This window comes from Pteropus medius, unplaced genomic scaffold (genome assembly GCF_902729225.1).
Source record: "Pteropus medius unplaced genomic scaffold, Ma_sr-lr_union100, whole genome shotgun sequence".
NCBI classification, from domain to species: Eukaryota; Metazoa; Chordata; class Mammalia; order Chiroptera; family Pteropodidae; genus Pteropus; species Pteropus medius.
The window spans coordinates 6,880,892-6,900,075 of record NW_024346667.1 but is presented as its reverse complement, the minus strand read 5'-3'; the positions used below and the strand labels follow the sequence as shown (position 1 = coordinate 6,900,075).

At 40.5% G+C, this 19,184-nt stretch overlaps 1 protein-coding gene across 13 annotated transcripts in view; it reads left to right on the top strand.

Moving 5' to 3' along the window:
- The window catches only part of FHIP1A (FHF complex subunit HOOK interacting protein 1A), a 208,576-nt gene that overhangs the window by 148,498 nt on the left and 40,894 nt on the right, over positions 1 to 19,184 (top strand). For all 13 annotated transcript variants that reach the window (XM_039875970.1, XM_039875962.1, XM_039875966.1 and 10 more), the window contains 2 exons: positions 15,697 to 15,864; positions 18,336 to 18,415. In XM_039875970.1, the coding sequence (XP_039731904.1) occupies positions 15,697 to 15,864; positions 18,336 to 18,415 (248 nt within the window). The remainder of the gene's footprint in view (positions 1 to 15,696; positions 15,865 to 18,335; positions 18,416 to 19,184) is intronic.

The window sequence follows — 19,184 nt, the reverse complement described above, 5'->3', positions numbered from 1 at the left end:
GTCATCTTTATGCTTACAAAGTACTGATCAGCAAAAAACAGATGTCTTTTCTTTTTTTTTTTTAACTTTTGTTATTCGATCAGCCCCACCCCTGGAGAGTCTGATTTAACTGAATCCTGGTGGGGCATAAGCCTGGGTATTTTTTTAAAAGCTCCCCAGGTGATTCAGATATGGAGCCAGGGCTGAGAACCACTGCTGTATGATATTCTTGCAAGTGTGCTGTAAATCATTGGATTGCAAATCAAGTTTGAACATTAGAGATCCATATTTGAAAACTAGTGTTCTCCTTGGGGCCAGAATTTGTACTGTGTTATGATTGGAGTAATGAAGTTATCACTGTGTCTGAATGACTCCATTTTTACATGGGGCTGGCGGAGTCAGTCCTGGTGTAGGATCCAGGTCTGAGGAGTGGGAATGCTCTCAGGTATAGCCAGGAGCCGTGAGGGCCAGAAGTTAGTGCTTTTGTGAGTAGCAGTTTAATGCGTTTTTATAATTGTCCTTGTCTGAGGGCATCGATTCTGTATTGTTGGCATTTATGTCAGTGACAGTAAGAAAGCTGGTATCTCACAGTAAATCTTTTTTTTTTCTCTCTCTTATTGGTATTAAGAGCATTTTTTTTCTTGTCGGCTTAATAATGAATTTTACTTCTTTTTGTGGTTTCCAGGAGTAAGGTGCTCAGGGAGTAATGTCTTGCTCTGTCACTGGGAGCAGAATGCTTCTAAGATATGTAGCTGAATTGGTTAGAGGAAGGATGGGTGGTAAAAGGGCAAGAATGGGGGTAAATATTCCAAAATGCTATAACATGAACTCTTATAATGGGAGGCAATGTTCTTCACATAGTTGATAAGACTATTTAGTTTAGAAGTGTTTCTGCTTCGTTTTCAGGGGGGAGGCATGAGAGTGTCAGGGAATTGTTAGAATTCTTGTTCTGGCTTCTCACTGAAATAGTATAAAGAACATGAAATTTGGCATCAGGCTGACCTGGTCTCTCATGACTCTGGTCTCTGCCGCTTATTGTGGACTTCTGACACAAGTATTTGAGCCTCAGTTTCATCTGTCAGATGAGAATCCTAATACCTACCTTATAGGGCCAAGGTAAATTAACTCAGATAATATATGTAAAGCAGCTAACACAATGCTTTGAACAGAGCCGGAACCCATAAATGGTGGCTATTTCTGGAACTACTATTAATAGTAGTAATAATTAATGATAATGATAATAATTAACTTTTTCTTCCTTTGGAAAGGTCTCTAAGATATAAATAGCTGCAGGGCCTGTTCGCCTAGTTGTCCTTCTGGTGGGCCGAGAGTAGGGAATGCAAAGGGGTGAGACAGAGGTCCCACCTGGGAAAGGTGTACTCACGTAAGCAACATGTTATAACTTAGTCTCATCACATATTAGTCACTTAAAACGTAGTTGCTCCCTTGAAGAGTTAATTTCACCCATCATTCATCTTATGTATATCCTACTTGTTTACCTTAGAGAGGCTAGAATACAGATTGTTATTTAAATAGTGTGGAAGGGGTTAGTAAGAAAGAAGGGAAAATATGATTTATTGGGATTCCTGTAGTGGTAGACATACCTGGTGCCATGGGGTGGGGTGTGGGGGCTTTGGAGATCCAGAATGAGTTGGATCCCGGGAAGCTGAGGAGGTGACAGGATGGGGGACTGGATGGTAGTGCAGGCCCAGATTCAATAGCCATCAATTTTGAATTGCTGCACAGAGTTCCCTGTTAGGATTGCCTGTGTGTTGCCATGTTTGTCTTGGTGCCACCTTTGTCGTTTGGAATACATCAGCAGTGTCTGGAGTATAGTACCATGTCACTGAGTACTGGGCCTAGAGTATAAAGCGTGTGTACCCATCAGTATAAAGTCTGTTTAGCTGAAGGATCCCAGAAAAGGCAATGTATTCTGAGGTGTAAAGGCCCCACCTGAGTTCTGACAAGTTGAGAATTACAAAAAAATGAGTGAGACAGATAGGAGACCAAGTATCACCTTTATGATCAATTAAATTGATGCTGGAGAATAGGGTTTATACCAGTGGGCAAGATTTTCTAATATTGAACCCCAGAATTAGACTCACCCAGATCCACCTGCTGGCAGACTGGCTCCCAGAAAAAAAGAGAGAGAAAGGGACAGGCTCATCAAAATGACAACTTACTCCTCCTGGAGGGAGGGGGCAGGGAGGTTACCGAGGGAGACAGAGAGAGGCCAGAACTGCTGGGGGTTTCTGCAGGTGGGAGGAAACAGGATTGGAGATTTCATTTTCCCCTGTCAGGTCTACAAAAATCCAGCCTGTCTAAATTCTAGCAAATTTGGAAGTAGTAATTTATGTTAAGAAAAATAAATAGGAAGTGGTTTCAATGTAATTCCCATGCTCAAGAACCTATAATACAGCCCTGTTACCTGCAGAGGGTAGTCCAGACTCCTTCAATTATTTTTGAAAGCCCCTCCTAATGTGAGGCCATCCTGTTTGTTAACCTTCCTTCCCATGTGATTTTCAGACTCAAATCCGAAGTCTAAGCAGAGTCCTAATTGCCCTCTATTCTCACTCCCATGTTCTGTTGGATTATTCTTTCTACTTCCTGCCTGTCTGTCCAAAATATATTTATCTATTAAGTGCCAGTAGAGCCTTCATAGTGGGCCAAAGCCTTGCATGTATGCACACGTTGATTTCTCTCTCCTCTGTTAATGAGCTTTCACTGGGGACCATGCAGTTTACTTCTGTTGTGTATCCTTAGCTGCTGGTATACTGTACACATGAAAAGCACTCAACATTTATGCAATTGGTTAATAAATGTATCAAAAGAAAGTGGCTAACTACATTAGAATGGAGTTCTGTGTTGATTATGCTGCAAGATAAAATTACCAAGGCAAAGAGCAGAAATTAGCTGTCGTTACATGCCGCTGACATGGAGTCAGAGACTCAGATTCTTGGAACTTAGAGCTTAGATCATCTAGTTCAATACCATCATTTTACATCTGAGAACACCCAGACTCATCATTTGAAAAGAAATATTCAGAATCTATGAGTTTAATATATATGACAGGAATAGAGGATATGAAATAGATGGTTTTGCAGTTCTTTAGGTTATCCACAGGTTCATGTGGCGGCTTTCTATCTGTGTTAGGAAGTCTAATACATGTTCCAGAGTTATCTTGTAGAACCTCACTTCCTTATGTTCTCGCCAAAATCTGTGGAGTAAGGCACTCTTCACAGGAGCTTTCACCCAGTCTCGCTGTGAAACTTCTTTGTTGACAGATGTCACTTCCTGTGCTAGATTACATGGCAGGTCAGAGACCTCCGCCTTGTTTCACAGCCACAGCAGTTGAGACGTCAAAAGATCACTTGACTTGCCCAAGGTCAGCAGATACTGCGGATTAAAATGCAAGTGTTTTACAATCCACATTCTGCTACCCGGCGATGCCTTTATCTTCCTTAAATTATTAGCTATACACTCTGAGAATTCCAGTTTAGAAAAGAAGCACATTTGTGATTCCCATATAAGCAAAGAGAACAATTAACGTAAATACTTAATACTCCGGGGTAGAAAGTTAGGAACCAAGTTTGGAGAGAAGGCAGCCTGGCTTTGATGAGTGCCGAGAGAGGGCGCTGCCCTGTGCCAGTGTGGGATGGAGAGCAGGGGCTGAGACCAGAGGGGGCGGGTCCGCTAGCTCTCAGCTCCTCCTAAGTCCCCAGCAGGTTCTCCCAGTGCAAGTTCGATATTTGCTTTATGTAGTAGAGACCCCAAGACACAAGTGATCATATTTCACTATTGTATAAAATGCCAAACAAAATAAGCACATGTTTTGGTTATTTCTACTACTGTTTCTTTCCATTAAGTTTTAAATATTTTAGATTTTTAATTAAAAAAATTAATCTTTAGTATTGGCTCTTGTTTATTAGTTAACAGGAAAGTTAACAGATAAGTGTGTGTGTGTGTGTGTGTGTGTATATATATATATATATATATATATATATATATATATATATATATATATTTCAAGTAGTTTTCAAACGCTGAGTCTTGTCACATTAATGAATCAAAATGTCAGTTTGATAGGTCACAGTTGGCACTTAGAATAGAAAATATCAGAATGCATTGTACATATAATGGTAAATATGTGTTACCGCGAAATATAATTCTTATGATGGGTCATGGTTTAAAAAAGTTTGATAAGTATTGTTCTCATGCTTTGGAAGATTATTAGGAAAGTGGTTTATGAGATTAGTCTTGACGTGATATTTCTACTTTTCATGGGCTGCAAATGTTAGTTGGTCTTCTCTTGATATGAAAATCCATTAATTCAATTCACTCAGCAAATATATTTTGAGTATATGCCAGGCACTGTTCTATATGGGGGGACAAGATCTCTGTAGTAATTTACTCACAAAGTAAATCTTTTTATTTTCAGAGAAAATACTATCAATTTTCATAAGGATTAGCTGAAGATAACAGAAAACTCCTTTAATGTAACAGAAAACTCTATGTAAAAGAAAACTCGCTTTTCTTATCCTATTCCATACACCAATTATGTTTATGTTTCACTGTCCCGGTTATATACAGCCACACCTAGATGCAAAAGAAGAAGTTTCTAGTTATAAAGTTAGGGTTTATTCCCAAGGAGGAAAGGGAGAATGAATATTGGGGAGACAATTAGTAGTGCCTACCACAAACCTCAAAGTTTCCTACAAAATTTGTTCCTATTGATGGGAAGCTAGAACTTTCTGTTGCTGTAACTATTGGGAAAGTACCGGCTGGCCAGGTGTAGGGTCATACAGGTTGTCCACTGCACAGGGATGCCTGGCTTCAGGGCAAGGAGGAGACACTAAGTTCCCATCCTGCTTGCCAGACTGGGGGCCTTTGCATGGGGCGCGTCCACCCACAGGAAGGGGCACCTTCGTCTAACTGGCAGAAAGTACCTTCTGCTCGGGCCAAGCCATCTACTTACCAAATTGTGGGCCTGGGCAGCTACTTGGCCCAGGGGGACCCATTTACTAGTTTGCAGAAATGCCACATATGGGCTTGTTTTGACTCACAGGCTGGGTCCCAGGAAGCCTGGCAATGGCCTTCAGCCTTTGACCCTAGACACATGGGGTTCTGCCCCTTCTCCTAGCACAGCTCTTCTCACCTAGCTTTACTGCTTTAAAAATTATAGATTTTAGAAGACAAAACTGTACTTATTGTGTTAACACGCACGCACGCACACATGCACACACACGCAGAAAAACATTTTTTAGAATCTGAATCAGTCTCAGGTACCAGAAGCCCCTCATCTCTGACCTCTCTGCAGGACTTCATGTCACCTCTCTTCCATTGTAGGAGAGGAAAATCAGGGTCATAAATTAGGCTTACAGTTACTTTTTATTTGAAATGGCAAGTTAGATTTCTTTCTTTTTAATTTCAACAAGCACATGAGGGAGATAATACTGCAACAAAAAAATTTGGTTCTTAAGCATCAGAATTATGAAAAGACAGGAAGGGTCCCACCCTCCCTGGACAGGGAAGTGCAGAAACTCACTCACACAGACCCCACCTGACCACAGCAGCCAGGTGGTATTCTTCTTAGAGGCAAATGTGGAGAGGGGAGAAGGAATCTGGTCTGAAAGTTGGCATGAATCTTTTATTCTTTCCCTGCCTTCTTTTAAGAGAACATCAAAAATTTATCAGCAATAAATGCCCTGGATTTAAAAAGTTTTTCTTTAAGTAGTCTTAAGAAAACCAAAAAGCAAGAAAAACAGGAAGTTAATAGTCTGCTTATTTTACCTTCTTGGTAAAATTTTCTTTCACCCCACACTGACGTTTAAGGGCCCGCTCCCCTCGTTCTTATGTCTGACTTGCACTTCAGGTGAGATGGAGAAAGACTGACTGACAGGGTACTCCTCTGTGTGCTGTACCCTGTGGTTATCCAGTGCCAGATGATGAGCAGGTTTGGGATAACGGAGAAAAATGACCAGAAAGACTAGAATTATTGAATTCGTTGGGTCAGACACCTGTGTGTTTTCTCAGTCTTCCATTGTGTTGCGGTCTCTCCATCCCGCATGGAAAATAAGCCAGGAGTGAAATCTGTCTTTTATCATCAGAACCTGTCTTTGTTACAGTTTTGGTGTTTAGGAAAATTGGTCTGTGTATAAAATTCCGCCCCCAAGTGATACATTTAACCCAGCAGGCAGATTGAATTGGGGGTGAGAGTGGCAGGCATTAGATGCTACTTTCTTATAATTGTCCTCAGATACTTCATTCTAGAGCAGCTGCTGGTTGAGACTCTGGCCTATAAATCATTTCCTCTCTACTGTTGGGTTGAAGGTCAGTCTCATCAGAATTCAATAGTACTGTCTTATTAATCAAGATGAGGAATTAAGGGGAAGCCTGAAGAAACATTTCTTCTTTTCCCAACAGATCACTTTACTAGGTTGCCTTAATTCAAGAGCGCGGCATGAGTTAGGCTCTGTATTTTCAATGAAATGTTATTCGCTATAAAAGAAAAATTTCCTCTGCTGTTCACGTACTGTCAAATTAATCTAACTACCTCGCTAATGAAGGCATCCCCAACACAGGCTGTGAAAACCGAGTGTTTTTATTAGTACCAGTGCTGCCGATTTCCTTCCTGACACATTTATTGATTACTCTTCGAGTACCTGCCGGTGCACCAGGTGCTGTGAGAATTCACACTGTAGGTCAGACAGAGTCATTTCCGCAGTAAGTCTGCAGTCTTAAAGGATGGATAAATGCATTCATAAAATTGAGAACGGGAACGGACTGAGCCTGGAAAAGAATTCTAGAATAGGAAAGTTGAGTTTTGGGAGACCGCATGTCTCCATCACGACTTCTTAACGTGAGGGCGGGTTAACTTTAAATTACAGCAGGAGAAGTCGTCCTCTACCAGGAGGAAGGACCTACTGAGCCGCATCGCCAAAGGAAGCTGTGTGATCCCGTCAGAGTTTAGAAGGGTTAGTGGATATTTGTGTTTTGGATGCCCAGCATCAGACCCCTCTTCCATTCTAAGCCTGCTTCTTCAGCCTTCTGGTGATTCTGTTGGTTCACCCCAGTGTCCTTACAATAAATGTATTTTCTGTTTAGGTCGTGTCAGCTCTCATAAGCTTTTGTGTGGACTCAAAGAGCTGAAACAATATGCCGAGAATAGTCCTTGATTACATAGGAGATGCTCAGAAACTTATCAGTGATATTCTTGTTGTTTTTATGGTTCTTCCTATTTCAAGTGAGAAGTTCAAATCAAAAAGGATGATTCTTTCTGGGACAATTAGTAAATAGGAAAGGGATGGATCAAGTGATCTTTGGCATAATCTCGAGATCTTTGCTTCTGTACTAAAATACCCCAGATTTTCCATTAGTTCTGACCTCAGAACTATAGTATGAAATACCTTCTTTGTATGATATCTGAAGTATTTCAGTAACTAAACTCTATTGGATGAGTGTACATATAATGGATCATAGATTCAGTTTCACTCTGAAAGGTCGTAATGAAGCAGTAGGGTACACGTTATATGGACACAGAATAGATTGGGAGGCTTTAGAACAGCTATTTGCTGACTCCTGCAGAAAGAGGTGTGTGATAGGAAACAGGAAAGCATGTTGGCATTTCAAGGGCAGTGACCCTCAACTTGGCCAACCGTGGTTGCAACCCACTGGACAGATAGGGTCATTCTTGGTGGCGGCAGCTTTATTTCTGCTCTCAAATATTACTGGCCAGCTGGTCCTGTGGGATTATAACTAGGTTTAAACTAACTAACATTGACAATTATGGACCAAAAAAGTTTTAGAGAGTTCTAGTGTCCTCTAACTCCAGCCTGTCCTAGGACACACTTTTGAGGGCTATCCTAGTTCATCCTTTTTGACCACCTCAACATTTCCTGATTCTGCAGAAAGCCTAGGACAGAATTAGGGGGAGGGGTGGAAATAGAAGAGGTAGGTCTTTTTCTGTAAGGGCTCTTGTATTCCTCACCCCCACACCCAAATATGCAGGCAGGCACATTTTGTTCTTTTAACACCAGACCCCCTACAAACATACACACATCTTCTGGACTCTAGGTGGATGCCCCAAATCAGAAAATAATAGCTACCCTTTACTGAGTCCTTTCTATGTATTACAAATTAACTTTAATCCTCCCAACTCTTTTAAAGGTAGTAAATTCTTTCCATTTTTCAGAGGAGGAGACTGGCTTTTAGAGAGAGTAAATGACACAATCAAGGTCATACATGTTAGGATTTGAACTTGGGTCTGTCTAGCTCCAAAGATTGTGCTTTTTCTAAAAACTACAAAGCCCTGTTTTCAGGGAACCATGTTCTCTGCAAAGCTAAGTAAGATTACTCCATAACTCCGGGGCCAGACGTCACATAGGTTCAGGTCTGAGTTAGGATTTCCCAGTGCTTATGGCTTCTGCTTCCAATAGCAGGACCCCCCACTATGTTGGTTCTTCTTTGTATCCCAGCACCTAGTGTGGAACATGACATGTACTTACCAGTGTTTCTTGCATAGGGCTCTTCCTGATGTGTTCCCACCTCCCAGAAGTGCAGGAAGTCAACCCCAAAGAGTGCAGCATCCATATTCATGACAGTGTAATCTACACTCTGAGAACAAAGTGGGAAATGTGCAGGGCAAATCCCAAATAACAGGGGTGTATACTTGGGGGAGAGGGGGATAGTGACTAAGAACATCGTTTATTTCCACACCTCGAATGGGCACCAGTCCCGGTGCATTGAGAGAGTGCTTGAGAGGAGCAGTGCCCAGCAAGGAAGCCTCGGGGCCTTGGACATGCCGTCGCTGCCCAGACAGCGCAAGGGGTGCTACCTCCCAAAGTGTGTCCCTGCCACCTGGCTGTCCCTCTCCCTGCAGACCCCCACTCCAACCTCCGCTGGGAAGATGGCGAGGTCTTTCACTACTAAGGGTCTGGAAGAACCCTGAAAAGCTCTTTGTTCACACCTTCCTTTTTCCCTCAGAAAGTACAAGTTAATGATACTTAATTAGTTAATTAATCTATATTTAATTGATTTAATTATATGTAATGTATCACAGATATATTGAAGAAATGTTGGGCAGGAAGGGCAGAGATTGGCTTTATTTTTAATATCTTTTCCTTACAATATGTTGCTGGAGTCATTATAGCCATCATATTAACTTCCTCCTTCCTCGAATATCTTAGGAATAAAGAGCCAAACTCACCAACTTTGGATGTCACCTCCATTTACCTCCCCAGCCTGCCTCTGAGTGTCATCCCAGTGACATGTGTGGCCTAGAGGTCAAGGAGGAGAAGGGCATCTGAGGGGGCCAGCAGGCAGGGAGGGGGCTGAATCATCTCCTGCAGACTCTTTTCAGACTTGGAATAACTGAATGTTTTCGATCCTGAGTTTTTGGCTGAATCAGTGAGGCTGCTCGCTGAGAACCAGGGTATCTGTCTTCTCTCTGTACTTGAACATTCTTTGTGGTCCTTGTCCTTGGAGGGAAGAAGATGGCTGTGAAGAGCCCACCCAGCTGCTGCCCTTGGCTGCGCTCGGGGGGACTTGCTTCCTGCCTGTTCGTCAGCTTGTGTCTCTCTGGCCGCAGTGAGTGGGGCCGTGGCCTGTTCCCTGTAAGGACCCGTTTGTTGGGATCCAGCCTCATCATTCCTGGGGACTGCTGCTTTCACCCGGATCTCATCGTTCTCTGACTTTCTCATTGGAACTGCTGGGCTGCGGACTCACAAATGACCCAGATAACTGTTGGTTTGCTAGTTTTCTATATCGAAGGAAAAGCCAAGGAAGTGTGGCTTCTAACTTAGGGTGCAACAGTCACCTGACCCCACTGCCTGCCACCTGCCTAAGCGACAGAAGGCAGGATCCATCTGTTTGTTCCAATGTGACTAGATCCAAAAAAAAAAGAACAGTTAGCAGGTGGGAAATTTATTTTTCAGGACACACATAAACCTGCCATTACAGGGAGGATTCTGGTGCTAATTTAGATGCAAATGGAATTTTCCAACTAGAGCTGATTACAGAAAAGTCAGAGTGTCTATATGCTCAATTTCACTCCTACGCTGTGCATTAAGTTAATGTGCTGCTGCAGTTGTGGGCATGATGGCTGGGCTTGGTTCTGGCCTTCATTTTTAAGAGAGTTTATAAAAGCGGAATATGATGCACATTGTCAACTCCTCCCTTCCCACCCACCCCTTTTTGAAAGAAAGCAAACTATTTTGTTCATTTCTGAGAAGCTTGAAATTTTAATTAAAAAAAAAAAAATGAACTAACTGTTGCAGCTCTTAGGCTAAGATAAAAAGGAGTAGATTTACTGTCAATCCCGTTGCCGCCCTGTTCAGAGAACCGATCTGTTATGCACGTGCTTCTTCCAGACCAGACCATGCGGGAGTGTGGGAAACTGGAGTGGGAACAGGGGTGTGAGGGTAGCGAAGGGATTGCTAATTGCTTTGGTTATTGCTGCACCACTTTAGTGTTTCAGATGTTTTTGTAATGCACAGCCAGAAATTTATTTTATACGTGTTATTACTGGATATATAACAAGGTACATTCATATATATAACATATCACTTTACATATAGTTTGAATAAAATATGTATTTTATTTATAGCACAGTATTTACTTGTACTACATGTATTGTACGCTAATATTTTCTGTTTGAATCTGGTCTAAACTATTAGTGAACAAATAAACTGGTTTCACCACCCACTTTTGGGTCTCAAACTATCTCAAACTATAGTGTGAAAAACACCAGTTTAAGGGATTGGTGAAGAATGCTTGGCATGAAGGAGGACTCAGGGAAGGGCCAGTGGAGGGTGGAAAGGTGGGCAAAGAAAGAGATTTATTTCAAAGAATAGACTAAACTGGACTTGATAGTAATAAAATTAAGTACCTGAGTCAGGACTTCAGATACTTGGGCCAAAAAGTAAGCACGTAAGCGTGCCTAAGCTGTTGTAAATAATGCTGCAATGAATATAGAGGTACATATATCTTTTCAAATTAATGTTTTCGTTTCATTTGGATAAGTACCCACAAGTGGAGTTTCTGGGTCGTATGGTAGAACCTCCATACCGTTTTCCGATTTACATTCCCACCAACAGTGTGTGAGGAGGATTCCTTTTTCTCCACATTCTAACACTTGTTATTTCTTGTCTTATTGATAATGTCATTCAAACAGATATGAGGTGACATCTCAGTGCGGTTTTTTGATTTGCATTTCCCTGATAATTAGTAATGTTTAGCATCTTTTCATGTGCCTGTTGGCCATCTGTATGTCTTCTTCGGAAAAATGTCTGTATAGATCCCGGGCCCATTTTTTAATTAGATTTGTTGTTGTTGTTATTGAGTTGTCTGAGTTCTTTATATATTTTGGATATTGACCCCTTATCAGATCTGCAAATATTTTCTCCCGTTTGCTAGGTTCCCTTTTCATTTTATTGATGGCTTTCTTCGCTGTGCAGAAGCTCTTAGTTTGATGTATGTAGTCCCACTTGTTTATTTTTGCTTTTGTTGTCTTTGCTTTTAGAGTCAGACCCAAAAATCAATGTCAGGACCTATGGCAAGGAGCTTATTACCTATGTTTTCTTTTAGGAATTTTATGGTTTCAGGTTTTAGATTCAAGTCTTTATTCCATTTTGAGTTAATTTTTATTTGTATGGTGCAGATAGATCTAGTTTTATTCTTTTACATGTGGCTGTTCAGTCTTCCCAACACTATTAATTGAAGAGACTGTCCTTTCTGCATTGTATATTCTTGATTCCTTTGTCACAATTTAATTGACCGTAGATGTGTGAGTTTATTGTTGGGCTCTTTGTTTTGACTCATTGATCTACGTGTCTGTTTTTATGATAATACCATACCGCTTTATGACTATAGATTGGTAGTATAGTTTGAAATCATGGAATATGATACCTTCAACTTTGCTTTTAGCTATTCAGGGTCTTTTGTGGTTCCATACAAATTTTAGAATTATACTAGTTTTGTGAAGAATGCCATTAGAATTTTGATGGGATTCGCATTCAATCTGTGGATTGCTTTGGGTATTATAGACATTTTCACAATAACCAAAATATGGGAACTACCTAAGTGTCTATTGATAGGTGAATAGATAAAGAAGACGTATATGTATACAATGGAATCCTACTCGGACATATAAAAGAAGGAAATCTTGCCATTTGCAACAACATGGATGAACCTGGAGGGTATTATGTTAAGTGAAATAAGTTAGAGACAGACAAATAAATACTGTATGATTTCACTTGTATGTGGAATCTAAAAAACCAAACAAACAAAGCAAACAACAAAACTCATAGATACAGAGAACAGCTTGGTGATTGTCAGAGGGGTTGGGGGTTAGGTGAAATGGGTGAAGCAGGTCAAATGCATGGTGATGGATGGTAACTGCACTTATTGTGGTTATCACTTTGTAGTGTATGCCAAGATTGAATTATGCTGTATACAAGGATGTTACATACCAATGTTATATATCAATACAATGTTATACACCAATTTTACTTCAACTAGGAAAAAAAGTGCTTAAGCAGATACATTTTTTTAGGTTCACAGTTGTACTTACCTTGTCAAGAATAATTATTCTTTCGTAGGAATGAGTTTTCCTACAGAAGTCTGAAATGACATTCCTGAGCTTTAATATTCTTACACTTTATTATTGTGTATTATATGGTAGTAAGGTAGAACCTCATTTACTATTTTACTAGAATCTCTATGTAAATTTGTAGCTACCTGCAATTTTTCATAGAACAAAGCAAATGAATATTGACAGTCATTATAAGGCAAAGGTCTTAACCTATATCAATAACCGATTGTCATTTGTAATTGGACTGTGGTGAGGAGGCTGCTTTCCTCTTCAGCTAATGCTTCCTCTTTGGGGCGTTAGTGGAAGCTTCAGCTTTACTTTCTGCACAGCAGAGCTGCTTTCCCCCTGGTGGTTTCTCATTAGCTTTCAAGTGATTGTGCTTAGGCCGTGGTCTCATCCTTGTTAAGGAGGCTGCCTGTTTGGGGGATTAGAGGAAGATTCTGAAAAGAAAGATAATGGGTCAGGGGAAGATTTTCTGGGATAAAAGGCTTCTAAGGGCTCCGACAATATGGAGGAAGGAAGAGATAGGAAGAGAAGGGAACCAGATTTAACTGATTTGGGTATTAGTTTAAGGAGAATGTGACCTCGATTTATAAAGAGTGTACAACTTGATGCTTAATAGAATTGAGTTTTTAATATTTATACCACGTTATGTAAATACTGCCCCTCAAAGTGCTTTCTTAAATCCTCTTAGCTTATAAGTGACAGCTTTGATTTCTTTAAAAAAAATCTTTCATTTATCCAACCTAAGAGTAGTAAACAATAGATGCTTCATGCTTTCCTTTCATGTCAGCCCCCAAAGACTGAGACTTACATTCTAAAGAGTTTATTGCTATCCTTTTGAGCTTATTAAGGTCATGTGTAACTTAAGGGGTAGGGGCAAGCTGATGCTGCATTATTGGCGCAAAGGCAGCTCCTGGAGTTCTGCATGACACATCAGCTCAGCGGTACTCAGTTGGTAAGATGAAAATACAGTCTTGCAGAAACTACACGCGTGGCCCATTTGGAATGATTAATGCTGCTTTTTCCTACTGACCAAAAGGATTTAGACTTTCGCCTAAATGATTTTGGAGGACCCTGCTGAAGGACCCTGTGACTACAGTAGTGGAATGGGCGTGAGCCAATGAAACCTCCAGTTTGGTGTTGTGAGTCATTTCCCCTTTAGTTTGGTGACATCAGTTATTTTATAGGTTTTTACTAAAAATGTCTCCACTCTCTGGGGCTTTCAGAGGAATTAAAAATAAAGCTCAACTCGGGCAAATGTAAATCCCTGGGTCCTTGGGGGATGTCATTTATTCAGGAAATGTTTATTAAGTGCTGCCCTTGTGCTAGGCTGGCACATTGCACCGCAGTAATAAAGAAAAAGACACTGAGCATGTCCTAGGACAGGACTAAGTGCCATGAGTTTGGGACCGGAGACACCGGAGACCACAAGGGTAGAAGCAGTTTGTTTCAGATGCTGGGGCAGTCCGTGAGAGGCACTCATCTCAAGGTCATTTATTTGCCAAGTGGTTGACCCTTACCTGTTTCCTTTGCTATGTTTGGGCCACAGAGAGCCCTTCGAAGTTGGTCAGATGACACAGTGGCGCCTCGGTGTTTGAGGGCACACAGCCCTGGCGCTGAGCTGGTGGGGAAAGGGTGTCTGTGCGCCGATGCAGAGCTCAGGCCGTGCAGGGTACTATGGGATGAGTCGTCAAGAGCCCCTGAGAGTGGATTGAAATGTAGTATGTAACCAGGCTTTGCTTAGCATAAAGAAAACAGACAACACCAACTTGGTAATATCCTACCCACCTGGGCTCACTTATCCAGAACATAACTAAGAACCAAGAAATGTGGAGATGTAATTGAAGCCTTTATGCACAGATACGTCCACACAAGGCCTGTCTACACTTATGTAAGCAAGTTCAGAGACCTAGTTTCTAAACTGATTTGTGGCTTTTGAAAGTAGAAAATTACAAGGGGAAGAGGTATATAAAAGCTATGGCCCAGGAACAGTATGATAAAGTGACAGTTAACACTTTTAAAGGGAGGAATAAAGAAGATGGAAAGCTGAAAAAGAGAAGATGCAATCTCTCAAACAGTATCGCCGCCCATCTCATTTGTCATTAAGCACATTAGACTCACGGCAGGGGAGTGTTCTAAGATTTCCAGGGCATAGGGTTGGAATCTGAAATTTTGTACTGTTTCTCTGGTACTTTTCAAATAGTCCCGTTTGAGTATTTCTATAAGACAAACAGTAAGGCAATTGAAGACCCCTATTGATCGAGAAATGTTATATTCTGCTTTTAGGAAGACAGAAATGAATACTAGCTTTTAAAATATTTCCAATCACAATGTTAAGATTAAATTTTTGATGATTTAAGCATCAAATCCTCAGCTCTGGAAAACTTGACTCTTCAGAGTGTTTTATTTCCTGAAAGGTTGGCATTTTACTGCATGAGAAAATCATACCACCTAGAAAATATTAATCTGTATTATAAAAAAGTAACAGTTACTTTGTAAGCAGTAAACTCTTATGGCATTTTATATAAATGTCTTTATGTAAAAATTTAACTTGCAACTTTCCAGAAGCGTATCTGCACATCGACAGCACTTTGTGTCTTTGCCTCTCATTTGCCATTTATTATATTACTATTTTGTTTGCTAGATCATATTTATAACCAGTCTTCCTGGGCAGGAAATATGTTCTTATGTTTCTAGCTCCTTGTACATAGCAGGTCTCAATAAATATTTATCGAATGACTAAATGAAACAAGTTATACTGAGCTAATTAAGCCTTTACTGACCACGTGAATACTTTGCATTACCTTTTTTTCCCCTTTGGGATTACATACTAAAATCTTCATGGTATATATGAACTGCATTTGATGATTAGAGTTGTCTGAACACTTGAATTGCTTCTTTATGCCTTTGCTTTTCCCTTACTGAATTAAAGGGCGGAAGCAGCATGAGGTATTGTGGAATGTGAATAGGTTGTAGGCTTCAGATGAAGCTCTGAAGTGTGTTCTTATGGCAGGCGTGTTCTTGCCTTGATGGGGTCACTGTGGTGAGGCCAGGGGCCATTTGGGAGGCAAGTATCACAGCATCGAGAGGATGCTCACCTGTGCTTACTCTGTCGTTGGTCCCAGGTGACTGTGGAGGAGGTCATGACCACAACTGCATATTTGGACCTTTTTCTGCGTAGCATCTCCGAGCCAGCACTACTTGAAATCTTCCTCCGTTTTATCCTGTTGCACCAGCACGAGAATGTCCACATCCTAGATACTCTCACAAGCCGAATCAACACCCCATTTCGGGTAAGGAGAGCCCCGGAGGAAGGAAATTTGTAACTCACAACAGATTTTAGGGAAATTTGTTTTAGAATAAGATTATCAATATTCTCTTTTCTTTCCCCCCTCACCCCCTGCCTCCTTTTTTTTTTTTGCAGCCATTACCTTTTCTATTTTGAAACTAGATAATGCATTTTGTTAGGGAGGTGGCACTTACTGCCGCCTTTCATAGGACATTTTTCTCAATTTGTGTGGGTTGGCACTTTCTGCTTTGGAACTAGCAGAATGTGTTTCTGAGAAGACACAATGCAGGGGAACATATGAGAGTAAGTGGAGGTAAAGCCAAAAAATCAGAGTGTATCAAATCTGGGTCTTAGAGATCATATTTCTGTCCATAGTGTTTAGAAATGGAAGTCTAGGCAGCTGTGAGTTTAGGCAGTCATTCTTCAGTTTGGAGCTCAGATCAACTTTGAAAATCTTATCTCTATTTAATTGCAATTATTGTTATACAAAGTAAAAGAATAATTAACAATGTATTATGGAGTTTGTAACATATGTAGATATAATATGTAAAACAATAATAGCGCAGAAAGGGGTTAGAAGGAATAGAGCTATATAGGAGTATATTGCCATATTTCACTGGAACTAATTTAGTATAAATCTGAAGTAGAGTCTGATAAGAAGTATATGGTAAGGCCTAAAGCAACCATTAATAAAATAACTTTATAGAGAAAAACATAATTAGAGGAAATGTTATACTAGGGAAATATTCACTTAATGCAAAATAAGACAGTAAAAGAGAACTAGGGAAATAGAAAAACATGAAACATATAGAAAACAAAAAGTAAAACAGCAGACAAAAATCCGACTGCATCTATAATATTAAATGTGAATAGATTAAAACATTTACTCAAAAGGCAGAGATTGTCAGACTGGATAAAAAAAGATCTGCTGCCTACAGGAGGTACACTTTAGAATCAAAGATGCCAATAGATTGAAAGTTAAACTCCTAAACCTGAACTGAACCAAGTAATCGACAGTGCACGTAGAATAACCTTTAGAAATAACAAGTTAAGCTTGTAAAACAATATGCTTACTCTAAAGATAAAAGCTTAAATGGCTACTATTGTTTATAAAACTTCACAATGTTGGTCAAAGAGTATAAACTTCCAGTTATAAGATGAATGAGTTCTGGGGGTCTAATATACAGAATGGTGATTTTAGTTAACAATACCGTGTTGTATATCGTGTTACCTTAGTAACATCTGCACATCAACATTTAGGGTGTTCAGCACGGTGTATCTGTCTTTTTATTACTGAGCTGTAGGAGTATACAGAGAATGTATTCGGGCTATCAGTTCTCCTATAGCAGGTCCCCAACCTTTTTGGCACCGGGGACTGGCACGGCTATGAGAATCTAATGCCTGGTGATCAGAGGTGGAGCTGAGGCGGTGATGCTAGTGCTGGGGAGCGGCTGCAAACACAGATGGAGCTTCGCTCATTCTCCCACCGCTCACTTCCTGCTGTCCAGCTCGGTTCTTAACAGGCCACGGGCCAGTACTAGTTTGTGGCCTAGGGGTTAGGACCCCTGTCTTATTGGATTATATTGATTAGAAAGCCTAAGCCTGGAATTATGCCACTACATAGAATTATCCTCCAGCAAAATGCCCATGTCCTCCTATTTCCAACTTTTTAAGATCCAGGTAAACCTGCCCCCTGCAGCTCTCCAAAACATGCATCGTATACAAAGAAGAAGAGCCTAAATCACTTAAGTGGCCTGATAGAATTATGAAAGCTTACTCCCAAACGGCATGATGATCAAACGGCATGATGATTTTATAATACACCTTGGAGTATCTTCCCTGTTTGGTTGTTCATCTTTCCTTTTTTGAAATCAGAGATTGAAAGAATCCTTGTCTTTTTAATGAACTTCTTAGAAAAGTATATTATTGCACCCTCAGCACTACTGGAAGTGAAACCACGGAAAATGTTTGCCCCAAATCCAAGAGACAAGCCAGCGTGTGCTGAGGCTTGGGGCTGAGAATTGTAGAGGGAGAGTTGGCCAGGGTGTATGCAATTTTCTGTTAGTGCCGTCTTGTAGATAACCAGTCATATTTGAAAATAACTTAGGAAAATGAGTGACAAGCAGGAGATCCCGTGTGTGTGTGTGTGTGTGTGTGTGTGTGTGTACACACGCCAGTGCATATAAATGCATTGGAGAGTTGTAGGGATGGGTTTATCTGGATTTTAAAAAGTTGGAAATATGAGCATAGGCATTTGATAGGAGGGTAATTCTGCGCAGTGGCATCATTCCAGGCTTAGACTTTCTCCATCAAAGCCTATAGGAGAACTGGTAGCTGAATAAGCAGCATGTTTTTATCAAAACTGCTAAAGAAAAGAGGCCATTTTATTTTGTAATTCTGATTTATTTACCATCTGTGGGGAGTAGAGCTGTTCTCCCAATATCTGAAATACAATATGTGTTTATTGCTCCTCAGCTCTGTGTGGTGTCCCTGGCATTATTTAGAACTCTTATTGGTTTACACTGTGAAGATGTGATGTTACAGCTAGTTCTAAGGTGAGTTGCCATCTTTCGTTCCCTTCAAAGAAAAACTCAATACTATTGCTTTATATTTTTCTTTGGTAATATAAACTAAATAGGGACCATGCTTTTAAGGAAGAAGATCAATTTAATTTCTGCATTATTTCCCAAGGTTAATTTTAGTTTTACTATAAAAGTTTTTAGGGGGCCAAGTGCATTATGTTATAAATATGCTCCTGAAAAGAATATAAAATATTTGAAAAATTTCAGAAGTATGATGAAAGTTTGTGGCTGAATGTCTTTCTCGTGAAGTCCATGTTTTAGGGGACCTGTGTTATGAAAACAACTTTTCCAAATATGAAATGCTGTTGATATATAATTTCTATGACTTTTGTTTTGAGCGGTATACTTACAGTGTGCCCTCTCTGACCTGTGTGTGTTTCCATTCGAATCAGTAAATATTTAATGAGTATTTTGTATACAGTTCAGAAGGGAGTAAAGCATGGAATGGACGAATTGAAAAGGACTCATATGTGAGGTAGGAAAGGTATATCTTTCAGGAGTACAGGTGGGACAGTTTTCATGAGACGGTGGTATTGGACGACAGGTGTTGGGAGTTAGAGTGGACTGCCATTGAGACAACATGAATTTAGTCATATGGCAAGGAGACTCGGGTACTCCAAATCTTGTATTGGCCCAGCTCTGTCTCTCCTTCTGGGGTCCCGGAGGGCAGCAGCTGCTTTTGTAAAGGAAGAGAGGGAGGGTTGGCTGGCGTTTGTGCTCCCACACTCCCCTCTGGTGGCAT